Source organism: Watersipora subatra, chromosome 4 (assembly GCF_963576615.1).
Source record: "Watersipora subatra chromosome 4, tzWatSuba1.1, whole genome shotgun sequence".
NCBI classification, from domain to species: Eukaryota; Metazoa; Bryozoa; class Gymnolaemata; order Cheilostomatida; family Watersiporidae; genus Watersipora; species Watersipora subatra.
In genome coordinates, this window is record NC_088711.1 from 28,586,035 (window position 1) to 28,603,479 (window position 17,445).

General features: G+C 36.5%; 1 protein-coding gene across 1 annotated transcript; it reads left to right on the plus strand.

Annotated features, from left to right (window-relative positions):
- Positions 1 to 9,571: 9,571 nt before the first annotated feature.
- Positions 9,572 to 17,445, plus strand: LOC137394120 (26S proteasome non-ATPase regulatory subunit 10-like). Its single transcript, XM_068080840.1, has 5 exons — positions 9,572 to 9,710; positions 11,246 to 11,453; positions 12,953 to 13,017; positions 16,122 to 16,277; positions 17,366 to 17,445. Exons 1-5 carry the CDS (start codon positions 9,635 to 9,637, stop codon positions 17,443 to 17,445), a joined length of 585 nt encoding a protein of 194 aa, XP_067936941.1. The 5' UTR covers positions 9,572 to 9,634.

The following is a 17,445-nucleotide window of genomic DNA, read 5'->3' on the forward strand; positions in this document are numbered from 1 at the left end:
TTTCTGATAATGCTCATAAATGAATCATTCTCGAATTACCTAAAGGCCGCTCCGCAAATGTCTTGTATAACATTCAGTCGTTTCTCGTTTTACTAGTCTTATCAAAAAGGAAACAGATATGGTGAGAATTTAGTCACTATTTACATTGGCTGTTTCCGTGAAGAGTCCTATTGGCTGTTCCCGTGAAGAGTCCTATTGGCTGCCATAACTCAGCAACTTGCAGATTGTAATAAAGGAATCTTAATGTTGATTACAACAGATTTGACACTCAACTTGCATCCTGACTGGCTGTTAGCTCAAAGCAAGTTTTGTTTTATTTTCAGCTTTGATCTACTTGAATAGTCGAAAAAGAAACGCTTTTTAGCAAGTTTCATTTTTATATATTGTGTTAACGCGACATCTACCGATATCTTTAGATATGGTGTTAATGTGACATCTACCGATATCTTTATATATTGTGTTAATGTGACATCTACCGATATCTTTAGATATGGTGTTAACGCGACATCTACCGATATCTTTATATATGGTGTTAATGTGACATCTACTGATATCTTTATACAGTGAAACATGGATAACTCGCCCTCGGATATAGCGAACACATGGTTAACTCGAATGGATTTGCTTGGTCCGTTCCCACGCAATGATAAATGGCTCTATATAACTCGAACTCAACACTGTTATAACGAACTGTTTTTTGCCCAACGGCTACCGAAACGGTGGCTATCGCTCTAGAAAATCACTTTATTCCAAGCCATAGAGGTAAACCTCAACTTTTCGTAATTCATAAGCGTCGTTATTACCTCCATCGGCAAAATATTTTTGTCAACGACTTTTCTAAAGGTTTGGTGAAATTTGATTTATCCTGCTATACGATGAATAGCACGGGCTAGCCGGGTCACGGGCGCAAGGATTTTCGCCACGCACATACAAAACAAAAACAGCATGTTGTTTTTGTTTTGTATTTGCGTGGCGAAAATCTTTGAGTGCGTGACCCGGCTAGCCCGTGATGAATAGTTTTCCGACGTTGATTCCGTGTTGAATCAACGTCGGAATGTTGAATGTTTAAAACGTCTTAAAAATTGTTGTAAGTAATTAAACGTATACGTTGTCTTAGCTAAAAAACTATTCATCGTTTGACCTAAACACAGAATACGTGTGTACATTCAATAAGTATCCATTCAAAAAGCGTGAGTGATATACAATATACCGTAAAACCTCGTAAAACTTTTAATTGAACTGCCTCGGAGTGTTGCTCTTAACGAATCCCAGGTAAAGTAAGGTAATCTTTGCATAAACTTCAAGAAAAATCGGCAAAATTGATCGCGGGTAAAACGCTCAAAAGAAAAAGATGTCTTTTCTTTTGAGCATTTCAGCAACGATCAAGTTTTGCCAATGTCAATCTAAAAAACGTCCTGGCAATAACATCACCTCAAACAACAAACCAATCTCAAGTGATAGAAAAATCTCTATACTTTTTGATAAAAACGTTTTAAGCTTTACATTAGAAGCATTAAATTTGAAACAAGTCATTTGTGCTTTTGATTTATATTATAGTTTGTATATGTACATGTATCTACTAATAAATAAGTAAATACATGGACTTGTGACAGTGCTCTGATAACTTGAACGCTCTGATAATTCGAACACTTTTGCTCGGTCCCTTGAAGTTTGAGTTATCCGAGTTTCACTGTATATGGTGTTAACGCGACATCTACTGATATGGTTATAATACGGTACTAATTATTCTTGAAAGATGTTTCCGTCAATTGAATTGGTCTTTTGAGTTCATTTGCTTCATTAGTCTGCTGAGTTCATTTGCTAGGTATTTCTGTTTAAATTGAATTTGCTACATTTTTACTTTAGGATAATGTTAGCGCTAAAATGGAGACCATGCTAATACTAAGATTTGAAGTAATTAAGCTATGTAAGGATATTTATAAGATTTTTCATTGTTTTGTTCCATGTAAAATAAGAATATTTGCTGATATCTTATTCAAATACAGCCTAATCTCGGTTTGTAGGTGTTTTAGATTTAAAAAAATCTAAATTTGAGCATGAAAATCTAGATTTCGTTATTTGAACAAAAATTCTGAACTCGAACATCTGAGATAAGCTGGAAAACCCAACCGCAAAGCTCGATGACTGGTTAACGCTTCCTCTTCTTCTACCCACTTTCCTCCATCTTTAGTTTTTAGCAGCTACATGTATATATTGTTGTGTTTTTGTGTAGTATATTAGTGTATAACTTTGTTTTGACTTTCTATCAGAACAAAACAGACAAGCTATTTCTATGCGTTTATTATATACAAAAGTTAGAAAAAGCCCAACTGGAGTCCGAATTGCTATGGTTATGGCCCATTATCTAGCCTAGCCTTTGCTCCATTATCTAGCCTAGCCTTTGCTATTAATAGAGAAGTTATAAACATTTGATGCATACTACTTGTATATACTACCCGAGGTATTAACCTAAAGAGTTTAGAGCATTGTCAATGTGGTAAAAGGTCATTTTATTGTCTTAAAATTAATTAAACATGAAAAAATAAGTTAATGGGAAAATGGTTTTGGTGCAGTTTTCTGAAATAGATTGTTGTTGAAAACCATGTCTGGTTTCAGATATTTTTAAAATCTTGATTAGTAAAGAAACAGTAACTCGACTAGCTACTTGCTGCCATAGAAACAGTAACTCGACTAGCTACTCGTTGCCATAGAAACAGTAACTCGACTAGCTACTCGCTGCCATAGAAACAGTAACTCGACTAGCTACTCGCTGCCATAGAAACAGTAACTCGACTAGCTACTCGCTGCCATAGAAACAGTAACTCCACTAGCTACTCGCTGCCATAGAAACAGTAACTCGACTAGCTACTCGCTGCCATAGAAACAGTAACTCGACTAGCTACTCGCTGCCATAGAAACAGTAACTCGACTAGCTACTCGCTGCCATAGAAACAGTAACTCGACTAGCTACTCGCTGCCATAAAGAAACAGTAACTCGACTAGCTACTCGCTGTCGTAAAGAAACAGTAACTCCACTAGCTACTCGCTGCCATAAATAAACAATAATAATCAATAATCAACAATCATAAGTTGTTTTTTAATGTCACTCATGTCAAGTTTTATAAATTTTTATCAGAAAGTATAGATATTTTCTATCATTTGAGATTTTGTTGGTTGTTTTAGGTGGCCTGACAACTAGGTGGCCTGACTACTAGGTGGCCTGACTACTAGGTGGCCTGACTACTAGGTGGCCTGACTACTAGGTGGCCTGACTACTAGGATGTTTTAAGATGAAAATCAACAGAACTTGATCGCAGCTAAACACTCAGAAGAAAAAAAACCTGCCCAAACATCCCAACTCAATAGTCTGTAATTGTTATAATATATAATTGTTTATAAGTTATATATATGTATATACGGTCTCATCAGTATTGGGTACTCATATGTTTTCATAGCACTTGGAGAAAAACAATGGAAAAAATTCTAACCAACCTGCATTTTTCTTGAAATCATTTGAAACTTCTATAGTAATATATCTGAAACTCAATTTGAAGATTTATTTTTACATTCATGAACAAACTCAAAATAAAATGTAACTTATGTAATACTGCAACTTGAAAGCAATTGTCGATGTCATAACGAGAGGGACAAACAGGAAGTGTGACTGCTTGCGTCATTTTTGGACAAGCATTTTTCTTTGGAGCATCTGAACTGCGATAAAACTTTGTTGTTATTAATTTTTTTGTTATCATGTATTTTTCTTCTGAGCTTTTGAACCGTGATCAAGTTTTGTAGACTTTAATCTTGAAACATCCTGACAGCCAAATCTCCTCAAACATCAAAAACAATCGCAAATGATAGAAAAATACTGACACTTTCTGATAAAATCTACTAAATTCTGTACAAGTGCATGGTAACTTTGTACAAGTGCATGGTAACTTTGTACAAGTGCATGGTAACTTTGTACAAGTGCATGGTAACTTTGTACAAGTGCATGGTAACTTTGTACAAGTGCATGGTAACTTCATACAAGTGCATGGTAACTTTGTACAAGTGCATGGTAACTTTGTACAAGTGCATGGTAACTTTGTACAAGTGCATGGTAACTTTGTACAAGTGCATGGTAACTTCATACAAGTGCATGGTAACTTTGTACAAGTGCATGGTAACTTTGTACAAGTGCATGGTAACTTCATACAAGTCCATGGTAACTTTGTACAAGTGCATGGTAACTTCATACAAGTGCATGGTAACTTTGTACAAGTGCATGGTAACTTTGTACAAGTGCATGGTAACTTTGTACAAGTGCATGGTAACTTTGTACAAGTGCATGGTAACTTCATACAAGTGCATGGTAACTTCATACAAGTGCATGGTAACTTTGTACAAGTGCATGGTAACTTTGTACAAGTGCATGGTAACTTCATACAAGTGCATGGTAACTTTATACAAGTGCATGGTAACTTCATACAAGTGCATGGTAACTTTGTACAAGTGCATGGTAACTTTGTACAAGTGCATGGTAACTTCATACAAGTCCATGGTAACTTTGTACAAGTGCATGGTAACTTCATACAAGTGCATGGTAACTTTGTACAAGTGCATGGTAACTTTGTACAAGTGCATGGTAACTTTGTACAAGTGCATGGTAACTTTGTACAAGTGCATGGTAACTTTGTACAAGTGCATGGTAACTTCATACAAGTGCATGGTAACTTTATACAAGTGCATGGTAACTTTGTACAAGTGCATGGTAACTTTGTACAAGTGCATGGTAACTTTGTACAAGTGCATGGTAACTTCATACAAGTGCATGGTAACTTTGTACAAGTGCATGGTAACTTTGTACAAGTGCATGGTAACTTTGTACAAGTGCATGGTAACTTTGTACAAGTGCATGGTAACTTTGTACAAGTGCATGGTAACTTCATACAAGTGCATGGTAACTTCATACAAGTGCATGGTAACTTCATACAAGTGCATGGTAACTTTGTACAAGTGCATGGTAACTTTGTACAAGTGCATGGTAACTTCATACAAGTGCATGGTAACTTTGTACAAGTGCATGGTAACTTTGTACAAGTGCATGGTAACTTTGTACAAGTGCATGGTAACTTTGTACAAGTGCATGGTAACTTTGTACAAGTGCATGGTAACTTTGTACAAGTGCATGGTAACTTCATACAAGTGCATGGTAACTTCATACAAGTGCATGGTAACTTTGTACAAGTGCATGGTAACTTCATACAAGTGCATGGTAACTTTGTACAAGTGCATGGTAACTTTGTACAAGTGCATGGTAACTTCATACAAGTCCATGGTAACTTTGTACAAGTGCATGGTAACTTCATACAAGTGCATGGTAACTTTGTACAAGTGCATGGTAACTTTGTACAAGTGCATGGTAACTTTGTACAAGTGCATGGTAACTTTGTACAAGTGCATGGTAACTTCATACAAGTGCATGGTAACTTCATACAAGTGCATGGTAACTTTGTACAAGTGCATGGTAACTTTGTACAAGTGCATGGTAACTTTGTACAAGTGCATGGTAACTTTATACAAGTGCATGGTAACTTCATACAAGTGCATGGTAACTTTGTACAAGTGCATGGTAACTTTGTACAAGTGCATGGTAACTTCATACAAGTCCATGGTAACTTTGTACAAGTGCATGGTAACTTCATACAAGTGCATGGTAACTTTGTACAAGTGCATGGTAACTTTGTACAAGTGCATGGTAACTTTGTACAAGTGCATGGTAACTTTGTACAAGTGCATGGTAACTTTGTACAAGTGCATGGTAACTTCATACAAGTGCATGGTAACTTTATACAAGTGCATGGTAACTTTGTACAAGTGCATGGTAACTTTGTACAAGTGCATGGTAACTTTGTACAAGTGCATGGTAACTTCATACAAGTGCATGGTAACTTTGTACAAGTGCATGGTAACTTTGTACAAGTGCATGGTAACTTTGTACAAGTGCATGGTAACTTTGTACAAGTGCATGGTAACTTTGTACAAGTGCATGGTAACTTCATACAAGTGCATGGTAACTTTATACAAGTGCATGGTAACTTTGTACAAGTGCATGGTAACTTTGTACAAGTGCATGGTAACTTTGTACAAGTGCATGGTAACTTCATACAAGTGCATGGTAACTTTATACAAGTGCATGGTAACTTTGTACAAGTGCATGGTAACTTCATACAAGTGCATGGTAACTTTGTACAAGTTTATGGTAACTTTGTACAAGTTTATGGTAACTTTGTACAAGTGCATGGTAACTTTGTACAAGTGCATGGTAACTTTGTACAAGTGCATGGTAACTTTGTACAAGTGCATGGTAACTTTGTACAAGTGCATGGTAACTTTGTACAAGTGCATGGTAACTTTGTACAAGTGCATGGTAACTTTGTACAAGTGCATGGTAACTTTGTACAAGTGCATGGTAACTTCATACAAGTGCATGGTAACTTCATACAAGTGCATGGTAACTTTGTACAAGTTTATGGTAACTTTGTACAAGTGCATGGTAACTTCATACAAGTGCATGGTAACTTCATACAAGTGCATGGTAACTTTGTACAAGTTTATGGTAACTTTGTACAAGTGCATGGTAACTTTGTACAAGTGCATGGTAACTTTATACAAGTGCATGGTAACTTTGTACAAGTGCATGGTAACTTTGTACAAGTGCATGGTAACTTCATACAAGTGCATGGTAACTTTATACAAGTGCATGGTAACTTTGTACAAGTGCATGGTAACTTCATACAAGTGCATGGTAACTTTGTACAAGTTTATGGTAACTTTGTACAAGTTTATGGTAACTTTGTACAAGTGCATGGTAACTTTGTACAAGTGCATGGTAACTTTGTACAAGTGCATGGTAACTTTGTACAAGTGCATGGTAACTTTGTACAAGTGCATGGTAACTTTGTACAAGTGCATGGTAACTTTGTACAAGTGCATGGTAACTTTGTACAAGTGCATGGTAACTTTGTACAAGTGCATGGTAACTTCATACAAGTGCATGGTAACTTCATACAAGTGCATGGTAACTTTGTACAAGTTTATGGTAACTTTGTACAAGTGCATGGTAACTTCATACAAGTGCATGGTAACTTCATACAAGTGCATGGTAACTTTGTACAAGTTTATGGTAACTTTGTACAAGTTTATGGTAACTTTGTACAAGTGAATGGTAACTTTGTACAAGTGCATGGTAACTTTGTACAAGTGCATGGTAACTTTGTACAAGTGCATGGTAACTTCATACAAGTGCATGGTAACTTCATACAAGTGCATGGTAACTTTGTACAAGTGCATGGTAACTTTGTACAAGTGCATGGTAACTTCATACAAGTGCATGGTAACTTCATACAAGTGCATGGTAACTTTGTACAAGTTTATGGTAACTTTGTACAAGTTTATGGTAACTTTGTACAAGTGCATGGTAACTTTGTACAAGTGCATGGTAACTTTGTACAAGTGCATGGTAACTTTGTACAAGTGCATGGTAACTTTGTACAAGTGCATGGTAACTTTGTACAAGTGCATGGTAACTTTGTACAAGTGCATGGTAACTTTGTACAAGTGCATGGTAACTTTGTACAAGTGCATGGTAACTTCATACAAGTGCATGGTAACTTCATACAAGTGCATGGTAACTTTGTACAAGTTTATGGTAACTTTGTACAAGTGCATGGTAACTTCATACAAGTGCATGGTAACTTCATACAAGTGCATGGTAACTTTGTACAAGTTTATGGTAACTTTGTACAAGTTTATGGTAACTTTGTACAAGTGCATGGTAACTTTGTACAAGTGCATGGTAACTTTGTACAAGTTTATGGTAACTTTGTACAAGTGCATGGTAACTTTGTACAAGTGCATGGTAACTTTGTACAAGTGCATGGTAACTTCATACAAGTGCATGGTAACTTCATACAAGTGCATGGTAACTTTGTACAAGTTTATGGTAACTTTGTACAAGTGCATGGTAACTTCATACAAGTGCATGGTAACTTTATACAAGTGCATGGTAACTTTGTACAAGTTTATGGTAACTTCATACAAGTGCATGGTAACTTTATACAAGTGCATGGTAACTTTGTACAAGTTTATGGTAACTTCATACAAGTGCATGGTAACTTTGTACAAGTTTATGGTAACTTCATACAAGTGCATGGTAACTTTGTACAAGTTTATGGTAACTTTGTACAAGTGAATGGTAACTTTATACAAGTTTATGGTAACTTTGTACAAGTGAATGGTAACTTTATACAAGTTTATGGTAACTTTGTAAAAGTGCATAGTAACTTTGTACAAGTGCATGGTAACTTCATACAAGTGCATGGTAACTTTGTAAAAGTGCATAGTAACTTTGTACAAGTGCATGGTAACTTCATACAAGTGAATGGTAACTTCATACAAGTGCATGGTAACTTTGTAAAAGTGCATGGTAACTTTGTACAAGTGAATGGTAACTTTGTACAAGTGAATGGTAACTTTTACAAATGAATGGTAACTTTATACAAGTGCATGGTAACTTTGTACAAGTGCATGGTAACTTCATACAAGTTTATGGTAACTTTGTACAAGTGAATGGTAACTTTATACAAGTTTATGGTAACTTTGTACAAGTGAATGGTAACTTTATACAAGTTTATGGTAACTTTGTACAAGTGAATGGTAACTTTATACAAGTTTATGGTAACTTTGTACAAGTGAATGGTAACTTTATACAAGTTTATGGTAACTTTGTACAAGTGAATGGTAACTTTGTACAAGTTTTTCATTTTTAAGATGAGTTAGAGTAACACGATCGAACAAGAATATTCAATTGTTTTAACACTATCACTAGCTTTGGGAATAATTTAACATTTATGAAATTATGACTAAAGAATTTTGATGAAACAAACATGCTTGGATCTGCAGCAACTTTTGTGACTAACCAACCAAGATTTTATTCAAAGCCAGGACTGTGACTTCATGTCGAAGTTTTCACTAGAAGAGACATCAAATAATTGTTTATGTGGTTTCCTATTTACAGTAAAACCTGTGGTTATTCCATTTCACTGCTGCTATCTGGAGAGGAGGCTGAAAGGAAATCCTGCATTCTATATAGATTCTTCAGTTGGTGGCCATACTAAGCATAACAATCCTACACAAAAATGACTGATATATTGCAACATTATCTTAGAGAGAATCATGACATAGCTAACATAAAACTATGACCAAAGCATTACACATTAGCAGACGGAGCTTCTCGTGCCATCATATTTGTAATTGAACATACTTTTATCAAAATAGATCCCGTTCACTCATAGATGAATGTGAGCTTCCTGCAAAAACAGGCGACGTAACACGTACTTCCTTTTGCACACTCATTCTTCACTTCTGTATACCATATTGACCACAACAAAGCTTTCAGGATTTAGTCACGTGGTATTTGGATTGCGCCCGCTGAAGCGATGAAAGTCTGCTCTGATTGGCTGAGCTTCCCATATATAACTCCTCAAATGAATGCTGTAGGATTCAATAATCAGAAAAAAGGCTCGTTGGTTGGTCAAAGAGACACTGTTAACACTTGATTGTCATCATATTCGTAGTAGAAACTTATAGCATGCGTATGGATATTGCAGAAGCTGCCAAGGAAAGACAAACTGAACTAGTTCGTTCTATGCTTACAAATAATGGAGGTATTTATCTAAATATATATACTTACCTACATATATACACTTACATACCTACCTATACACATCTACATGAAATAATACTTTTAAAAAATACTGGAACTAACAGACAAAGTTAGTACTAAAAATAAAATGTTCAACAGTTTGTGACGCAGAATGAGGTACATACCGTATTTGTCTACATCCAAAACAGATACACTTAGTTTGAACAAAACTCGATGTCATGTCTCTTTAAAAATGTGTTCGCAATCTTACACATAAATTCCTTGATATACATATTCTCAAATATACATTTCTAGATAATAGACTGCCAAGGTTAGTAGTATAATCTATTTATATATAGGTCTCAAAGTTTGTGTGTCATCTGTAAGTTTGTGTGTCATCTGTAAGTCTGTCCAGCTATAGCTATTAGTCTCTACCAATGAAGATTCCGTGTCAAAGCAGATTTGATCTCGGAACTTCCCTTTCCCCAGGCGATAAGCTAACCAATTGAGCTACGCGAGATGCATGAGGTTCATTGGGGGATATGAATAATTATCTAGGTTAAAGTACGCATAGCGACTCCGCATTACATTACGGTGCAACATCTCTAAAGCTTGCTCTCACTGCTCTCATGAGTAAGTTTGGTAATACGGATACTAACTTGCTCAAATTAGCCATTGGCAAAGTGCCAAGCTAATGGCAAGTGACAGGCAACTGCATTACCTGCCAATGTTTATAAAGTGTTTTTAATACCCATGCAACGCCGGGCATTCTGATAGTACAAACTTAAAAGTGTTCTACATAAGAATTCTTATCAAAGAATGTCAAATAATGTTACGGAATGATTTAAAGTTGTAATTTTTCTCAGCGTCAGAGCTGCATGCGAATACATGAAACCTCAAAAATCTGTAAAAAAGAAGAATTCTCTGAAACTTATGTACACTCGCTGTTTATATGGCCTGGAGATTGTGTATGCACAGGTATATCTGCACAGGTACATATACTGTATGTTTAGGTATATATACTTGTGTATACATGTATATACATAATTTTGCTTCAGCTGAACTCCATCAATGTGACTGAGAATGGCGTGCGGCCACCTACATATTTATCATGCATATTTATACCGGTCATCAGTTAATGAAGTCAAAAGTTTGACCACTGTCTATGGTGTCTACATGTTAGATCAGATTTACTTGTGCAAGTAAAACTAAAACCTTGTAATAATATAGACCATCCATGAACACAAGTATGTCTGTTAGTAATGTAGGTCATCCATGAACACAAGTATGTCTGTTACTAATGTAGGTCATCCATGAACACAAATGTGTCTGTTAGTAATGTAGGTCATCCATGAACACAAGTATGTCTGTTACTAATGTAGGTCATCCATGAACACAAATGTGTCTGTTAGTAATGTAGGTCATCCATGAACACAAGTATGTCTGTTAGTAATGTAGGTCATCCATGAACACAAGTGTGTCTGTTGGACAAAGAAGAACTTTCATGATGAAATTGAGCAGATTGTTAAGAATATTGTAATGAAAATTTTTTTGTAGAACTGACGGATAAAATGATCGAGTCAAAAGACAGGGAATATAACGGCACAGCGCTCTACTGGATGTCTGTCAACGGCGAGTTGGATATCGTACGACGACTCTTAGAGCGGCACGCTGATGTGAACACGTGTAACATTTACAAACACACTCCGTTACACGCGGCAGCTGACATGGGTTTCCTCAACATTCTAAGACTTTTACTTGCGCAGTAAGTATAAAATTTATAAAATCGACAGAGTGTGATCATTTGACATCTCTTATTACGGAGTATTTAAGGAGCTTGTAGTAGACACAGAGACTCTGCTGTTCAGTACTTGGTGTGAGAATAAGGGTTTTGAGTGAAAATATGACAAGCCATCTCCTGTTTACTGACCAGCTTTTAGCCTCAGCTTCCTTATAACAGTATTCAAAGAGGAAGAGTTACTAGGTATTAGAAACTTCCGTCTGCGCGATGTCTCTCAGGCTATTGCCACTCCAATTTGTGCGCTAATAAAAAGTCAGACCAGAAAGCTTGGATGAAAAAATTTGCTGAAGCAATTCTTTAGTGAGTCTTTATTCCTGATCAGTGTGAACCACTTATGTAGTATTAGAAAACCAAGCCATTACGAGTGCTAAAACCAATTAATTCTTTTGTAAATTTTAGAGTTTTGAGCAAAAGAACTGTTTTAAAATTTATTCTTTGTATCATGTTTAGATTTTTAGCCAATATCCTAGTTTATGCGGAGCAAAGCTCTGACACGTGTAGAAGAGAGGCAAGGCTATGCATCAGTAGTGAACAAGAGGTTGAAGAGCTGCGCTGCATAATATTCTGCACTCTAGGCAGTCATGGCTCAATGACTCATGCCTCTAGGTTCGCTCTGAGTCATCTCGACTTTACATTGATAAAATTGACCAAAGCCTTAAGTAAAAATTCTGCAAACAAAACTCTTTACCAGTTTTGATATCATATCAGTAGGACAATATTTTTTAATTGCATTCAACACGTGACACTGTTCTAGATAAAATGCTGTGCGTGGCTTTGAAATACGTATGTCTGATAACAATGTTATTCACGAGAAGCAATGAATTAGCCTGATACTGGTCTGTGATTGGACAATCAATCAACAAATGAGATGAAGCATTTCAGCTGCAAAATACTTACATTGTAAAACAATGACCCGAAGTGAATAGGCATTCAATCTATAGACAGATATATGTCCTAGTTAAGGCTGTCACGGGTGTGAGTAATCGTGCAGGCAACATTCAAACTAATAGCCTGGAACCAGCCGTGTCCCATTGCTGCCTATGTACCGAGCACTACCCTGATACATATGACAAGTGTTCAAGATATGTGGAATAAGTGCTGGAATCAGCAGGAAATCTAAAAGTAGGAAAGGTGTGGTTAAGGACATTAGAGCTCCGTGTAGCACGTGCAGTGTGAGTCCATGGAATAATGAAGAGAAAGTGACATGTGTAGGCTTGATAGATATTTTCTGTTCTTAAGATCATCACACTTACCTTTTGATAGTTGATGGTTTTTTGTAACTCCCTAACCTTCAGCAAAATTAAAAACAGGCACCCGCTGTTGCTTGTCAGATGAATCTAATCCTGATTTTATGACTAGCGACAATCAACAACAGGTTCTTATGAATCCACAGGTTGCAGTGTCATACTTAAATACTCGCGTAGTCTTCCAAAGCGCATCAACCAATTTATATAATTTTACAGTGGTGCCAGAACGGATGTGCTCAATGAAAATGGACAAACACCCCTGCACCTGGCAGCATACAGAGGTAAACATTAATGTAATCTTACCTCCTTTGTACTTCCAATGAGAAAACTTTTCTGAATAATGAAAAACAGTGAACATGTAAAGCACATAGACAAGGTATCCATCCATGCTTTATAAGATGCCAGCTCAATATATTGTGTTGAAGAAATTGTCTTACACTGTCACTTCTATGGCAAGGTAGGCAAACATCTGTTTAAATAGTTTGGTATATTTTCGGTATAGTTTGGCTGTTTACAATATATCTCAACTCTGAATTGAGCATGCATCCCAGCAAAGTCTGACTAAAAAATAGACGAACACAGTAATAAAGTCTACAATAATTATCTTTAAATCAATTGACTTGACGGTTTTTCTCCATCAAGTATTTAGAAAAAAATCAATAAAAGATAACTGGCATTAATATTCGGTATCCGAGAACAGACATCTAAAAACGCTGACCTTCTTTAGATTCCAGAGAAAGTCATCTCCTTTGAACAGTTAGTTGTCTTCAATCTACATGTAGTAACTCGCTGTGAGACTCGCCTCGCGACTGCAATATCATCTTGGGCCAGTATTTGTTCAGTATGGTTCATCATGATGACAAGTCTGTGAGGGTTTAAGGTGTGTGAAGATCATATATGAATTTGCGTTGAATCAATCGCACTAACTCATTTGGTTCAACCATTGGGCTAAGCTTCACTCAAGCATTTTGAGGTCGTGTAGCCTAAGGTTAGTGTGTTTATACTACAGGGAGTGACTGCGAGCTCCCCTAACTACGGGATCCCTTGATTGATTCTCCTGTGGCTGATATTCCGTCTATGTTATTGATAAGCGAAGTTCTTAGATTGCCTTTATAGATTTCTTATTGCGTGTAATTTAAGGCTGGCTAGTCATAGATGTTCCATTAATAACTTTTATTATCTTAAAAGTTCAGTATAAAACTGCTTACCTAAAGGAAGAGTGAAAGCAGTGGCTAATATCATTCTCGTTTGAGTAACGGTGTTAAAAATTAAGTAGGTTGATTAGTTAAAGGGCTGAACTACGATCAGTATGTACATGTAGGTGTTTCAAGTCACACCGCTAAGGGAGACAACTCTGATAAAAAATCCAAGGCAGGTAACTGGAAACCAACTCAGCATTTTACTAAGAGACTTTTGCAATGTCTAATCCAATCAATTGGAAAAGATTGGAACAGAAGGGTTCTGCCTACAGCAGAACCCTTCTATTGAACTCTTCTACAGCAGAACCCTATATTGCAAAACGCCGAAAACACAACAGAGTTTTATTAGAATGTTAACAATAAAACAATTGAATACGTGATAGCGCTATATATCTTGTCTGTTATCAACAAGTTACCAATATCAGCAACGATTAAACATGAATTCTCATACATACTGCATGGTCAATAGCTTTAAATAACAGAAAACTTTCCTCAATGTTTGACTATGCATAGAATTGGCTCACTTTGACCTACAAAAACAGTATTTTTAGTTTAATGAAACATGTTTATACGCACTTCAAACTCTGAACATATAAAAAAAGTTGACCAATAAGACTCCTTCGGTATATTTTCACAGTTAAAACGGAAACAAAATGTTCTATATTTGTGGCCAGCACACATGAGTGAAGCGAATAACTCCTTACGCCTACTAATAAATTGGGGGTGGAAGATGTCATAGAGCTACATATAGAATTAATTACCATTTCATCCAACCTATGATTGAATCACTCAAGTGTGAAACCAAAACAGTCTTCAGATCTCTGAGGATATTGTAGACATAATTTATCAGAATGATCGCTAATAAATTATTTATGTTTAAGGTGTTCTAATAAATCTCGGCGTTGGTTCAGCCGCAATGTTTCCTTCTAGCTAATTCATTGGTATGATGTTCTGTAGCTAATAGTTGCTAGGCATTAGGTTAGCGTTAGACATTAACCAGGACTACATTTTTGGCTTTTCGTTGGCTGAGGAGCATAGGAAGAAGCAAGAAATGGCACCTTCATTATGTAAAACCTTTTGGATACAATTTTTTTCAAAGCACAAGTTTTCAAATTGTAAACAACGATATTTTAGTATATACAATGTATATATGCATATATAAATATATATACATATATATAACAACATAATTGGTATTAAAATATCACTGTTCCTGTTTTGAAAGCTAAACTTAGAATTGTATAGCTCTAGTGATGGCTGTTTCCAGTTAAACTGTTTGCAGTTGAATATTTAAGTTGTGAAGTTTGGTTTTAAACCAAATTATGTACAACACACACCAGTTTGTATCAACATAAATATTGATACCGCTATTCATAACAATATTTGTAATAAAATAAAGAAATTAGAAAAAGGGATTGTCATACACAGAAGTATTAATTTCTATTGTAATAAAAGACAGAAAACTGCAGTAAAGCGTCAAAATAGACTTGTTTATATTTTAGTTATTTATATATTTATGGTGAGAGGTTGTTTGGAAATACATTTCATTAAAGATATTACTACGTGTTCCGCAACAACACAATTATTTATATTTAACCACGTCAATGAGTTAAAAGACAGCTCCAACTTTTTGCACTGGGAGACAACTCCAAATTTACAAGTTGCTTCAGGTTTAAAGTTAAAGATTCAAAATACTCTACAAAACCGTCTCATCAAATTTTCAAACTTGAATAAACTGTTTCTTATTATTTGAGGCAATTGCTTCCTCATTACTGTTAGCCTACACGTGGCTTCTTACACCCTGTGTTTAGCCCGCATGCTTTCTCCTTGTATGTTTTCATTCAGCTTCATACCTATTCGTATTCGTGTTATTCGGTTTGCGTGTCGATCAACAAGCACCACGTACAAGATAATGCAACAATTTAATCTGTAAACCAAACTGTGTAACATTTTCATTTTTCATGTTTTTTCTCAGTCAGCCCTAGAGAAAAACTTAGTAAGAGTTGTGGAGGCAGCAGGCAGGCTGCCTTATCATAATACTTCTGATCGAAATGTAAACAGCATAAATCTTGGCTATGCATTTAAAGAGAGTAAACAGATTTAAAGAGAGCATAACCTTGTCAGGTGTTTTACACAGATGTTCTGTTTGATTAATCTATGTTTATGGCCTTCATTGCACCTTGCAGGCTACTACGATGTAACAGAGTGCCTGATAAAGGCTGGAGCAGACCAAACTATACAGAACGCTAGGTGTTTGACTCCTGTGCAAGAATCAATAGCTATGAACCATACACACGTGGCTAAGCTTTTCTGTAAAGATGACAGCTCTGCAATTAGTCTAGGTAAGGGAGGGGTCAAGGTCTACCTGAATATAGTTTCTTTTGCCTCTAAGTCCCATTACCCTGTTTTGAACATTGGCGTTGTACAAACACGAAATGCATGCTTAAATATGCAATGAGCTTCACCATCTGACTCGTACTCTCACGTTTCTACTCTTCATAGTAAATAAACACATTCTTTATGCATCTCTGAAAAGCGTTGCAAATGGAAAAATGTTTCTACTTAAACTCAAATCGTGAAAAACTCAGCTAAAAACATGCTCAGTATTTCGTCATGGATTATTCATTCTATTACATGATATGTGCTATAGAGGGTGTCCATGTGCTATAGAAGGTCTCCATGTGCTATAGAGGGTGTTCATGTGCTATAGAGGGTGTTCATGTGCTATAGAGGGTCTTCATGTGCTATAAAGGGTATCCATGTGCTATAGAGGGTGTCCATGTGCTATAGAGGGTGTTCATGTGCTATAGAGGGTCTCCATGTGCTATAGAGGGTGTTCATGTGCTATAGAGGGTGTTCATGTGCTATAGAGGGTGTTCATGTGCTGTAGAGGGTGTTCATGTGCTATAGAGGGTCCCCATGTGCTATAGAGGGTCTCCATGTGCTATAGAGGGTCTTCATGTGCTATAAAGGGTCTTCATCTGCTATACAGGGTCTTCATGTGCTATAGAGGGTGTTCATGTGCTATAGAGGGTGTTCATGTGCTATAGAGGGTGTTCATGTGCTATAGAGGGTCTCCATGTGCTATAGAGGGTCTGCATGTGCTATAAAGGGTGTTCATGTGCTATAGAGGGTGTTCATGTGCTATAGAGGGTGTTCATGTGCTATAGAGGGTGTTTATGTGCTATAGAGGGTGTCCATGTGCTATTGAGGGTGTCCATGTGCTATTGAGGGTGTCCATGTACTATAGAGGGTGTTCATGTGCTATAGAGGGTGTTCATGTGCTATAGAGAGTGTTCATGGGCTATAAAGGGTGTCCATGTGCTATAGAGGGTCTCCATGTGCTATAGAGGGTCTCCATGTGCTATAGAGGGTGTTCATGTGCTATAGAGGGTCTTCATGTGCTATAGAGGGTGTTCATGTGCTATAGAGGGTCTCCATGTGCTAAAGAGGGTCTCCATGTGCTATAAAGGGTCTCCATGTGCTATAGGGGGTGTCCATGTGCTATAG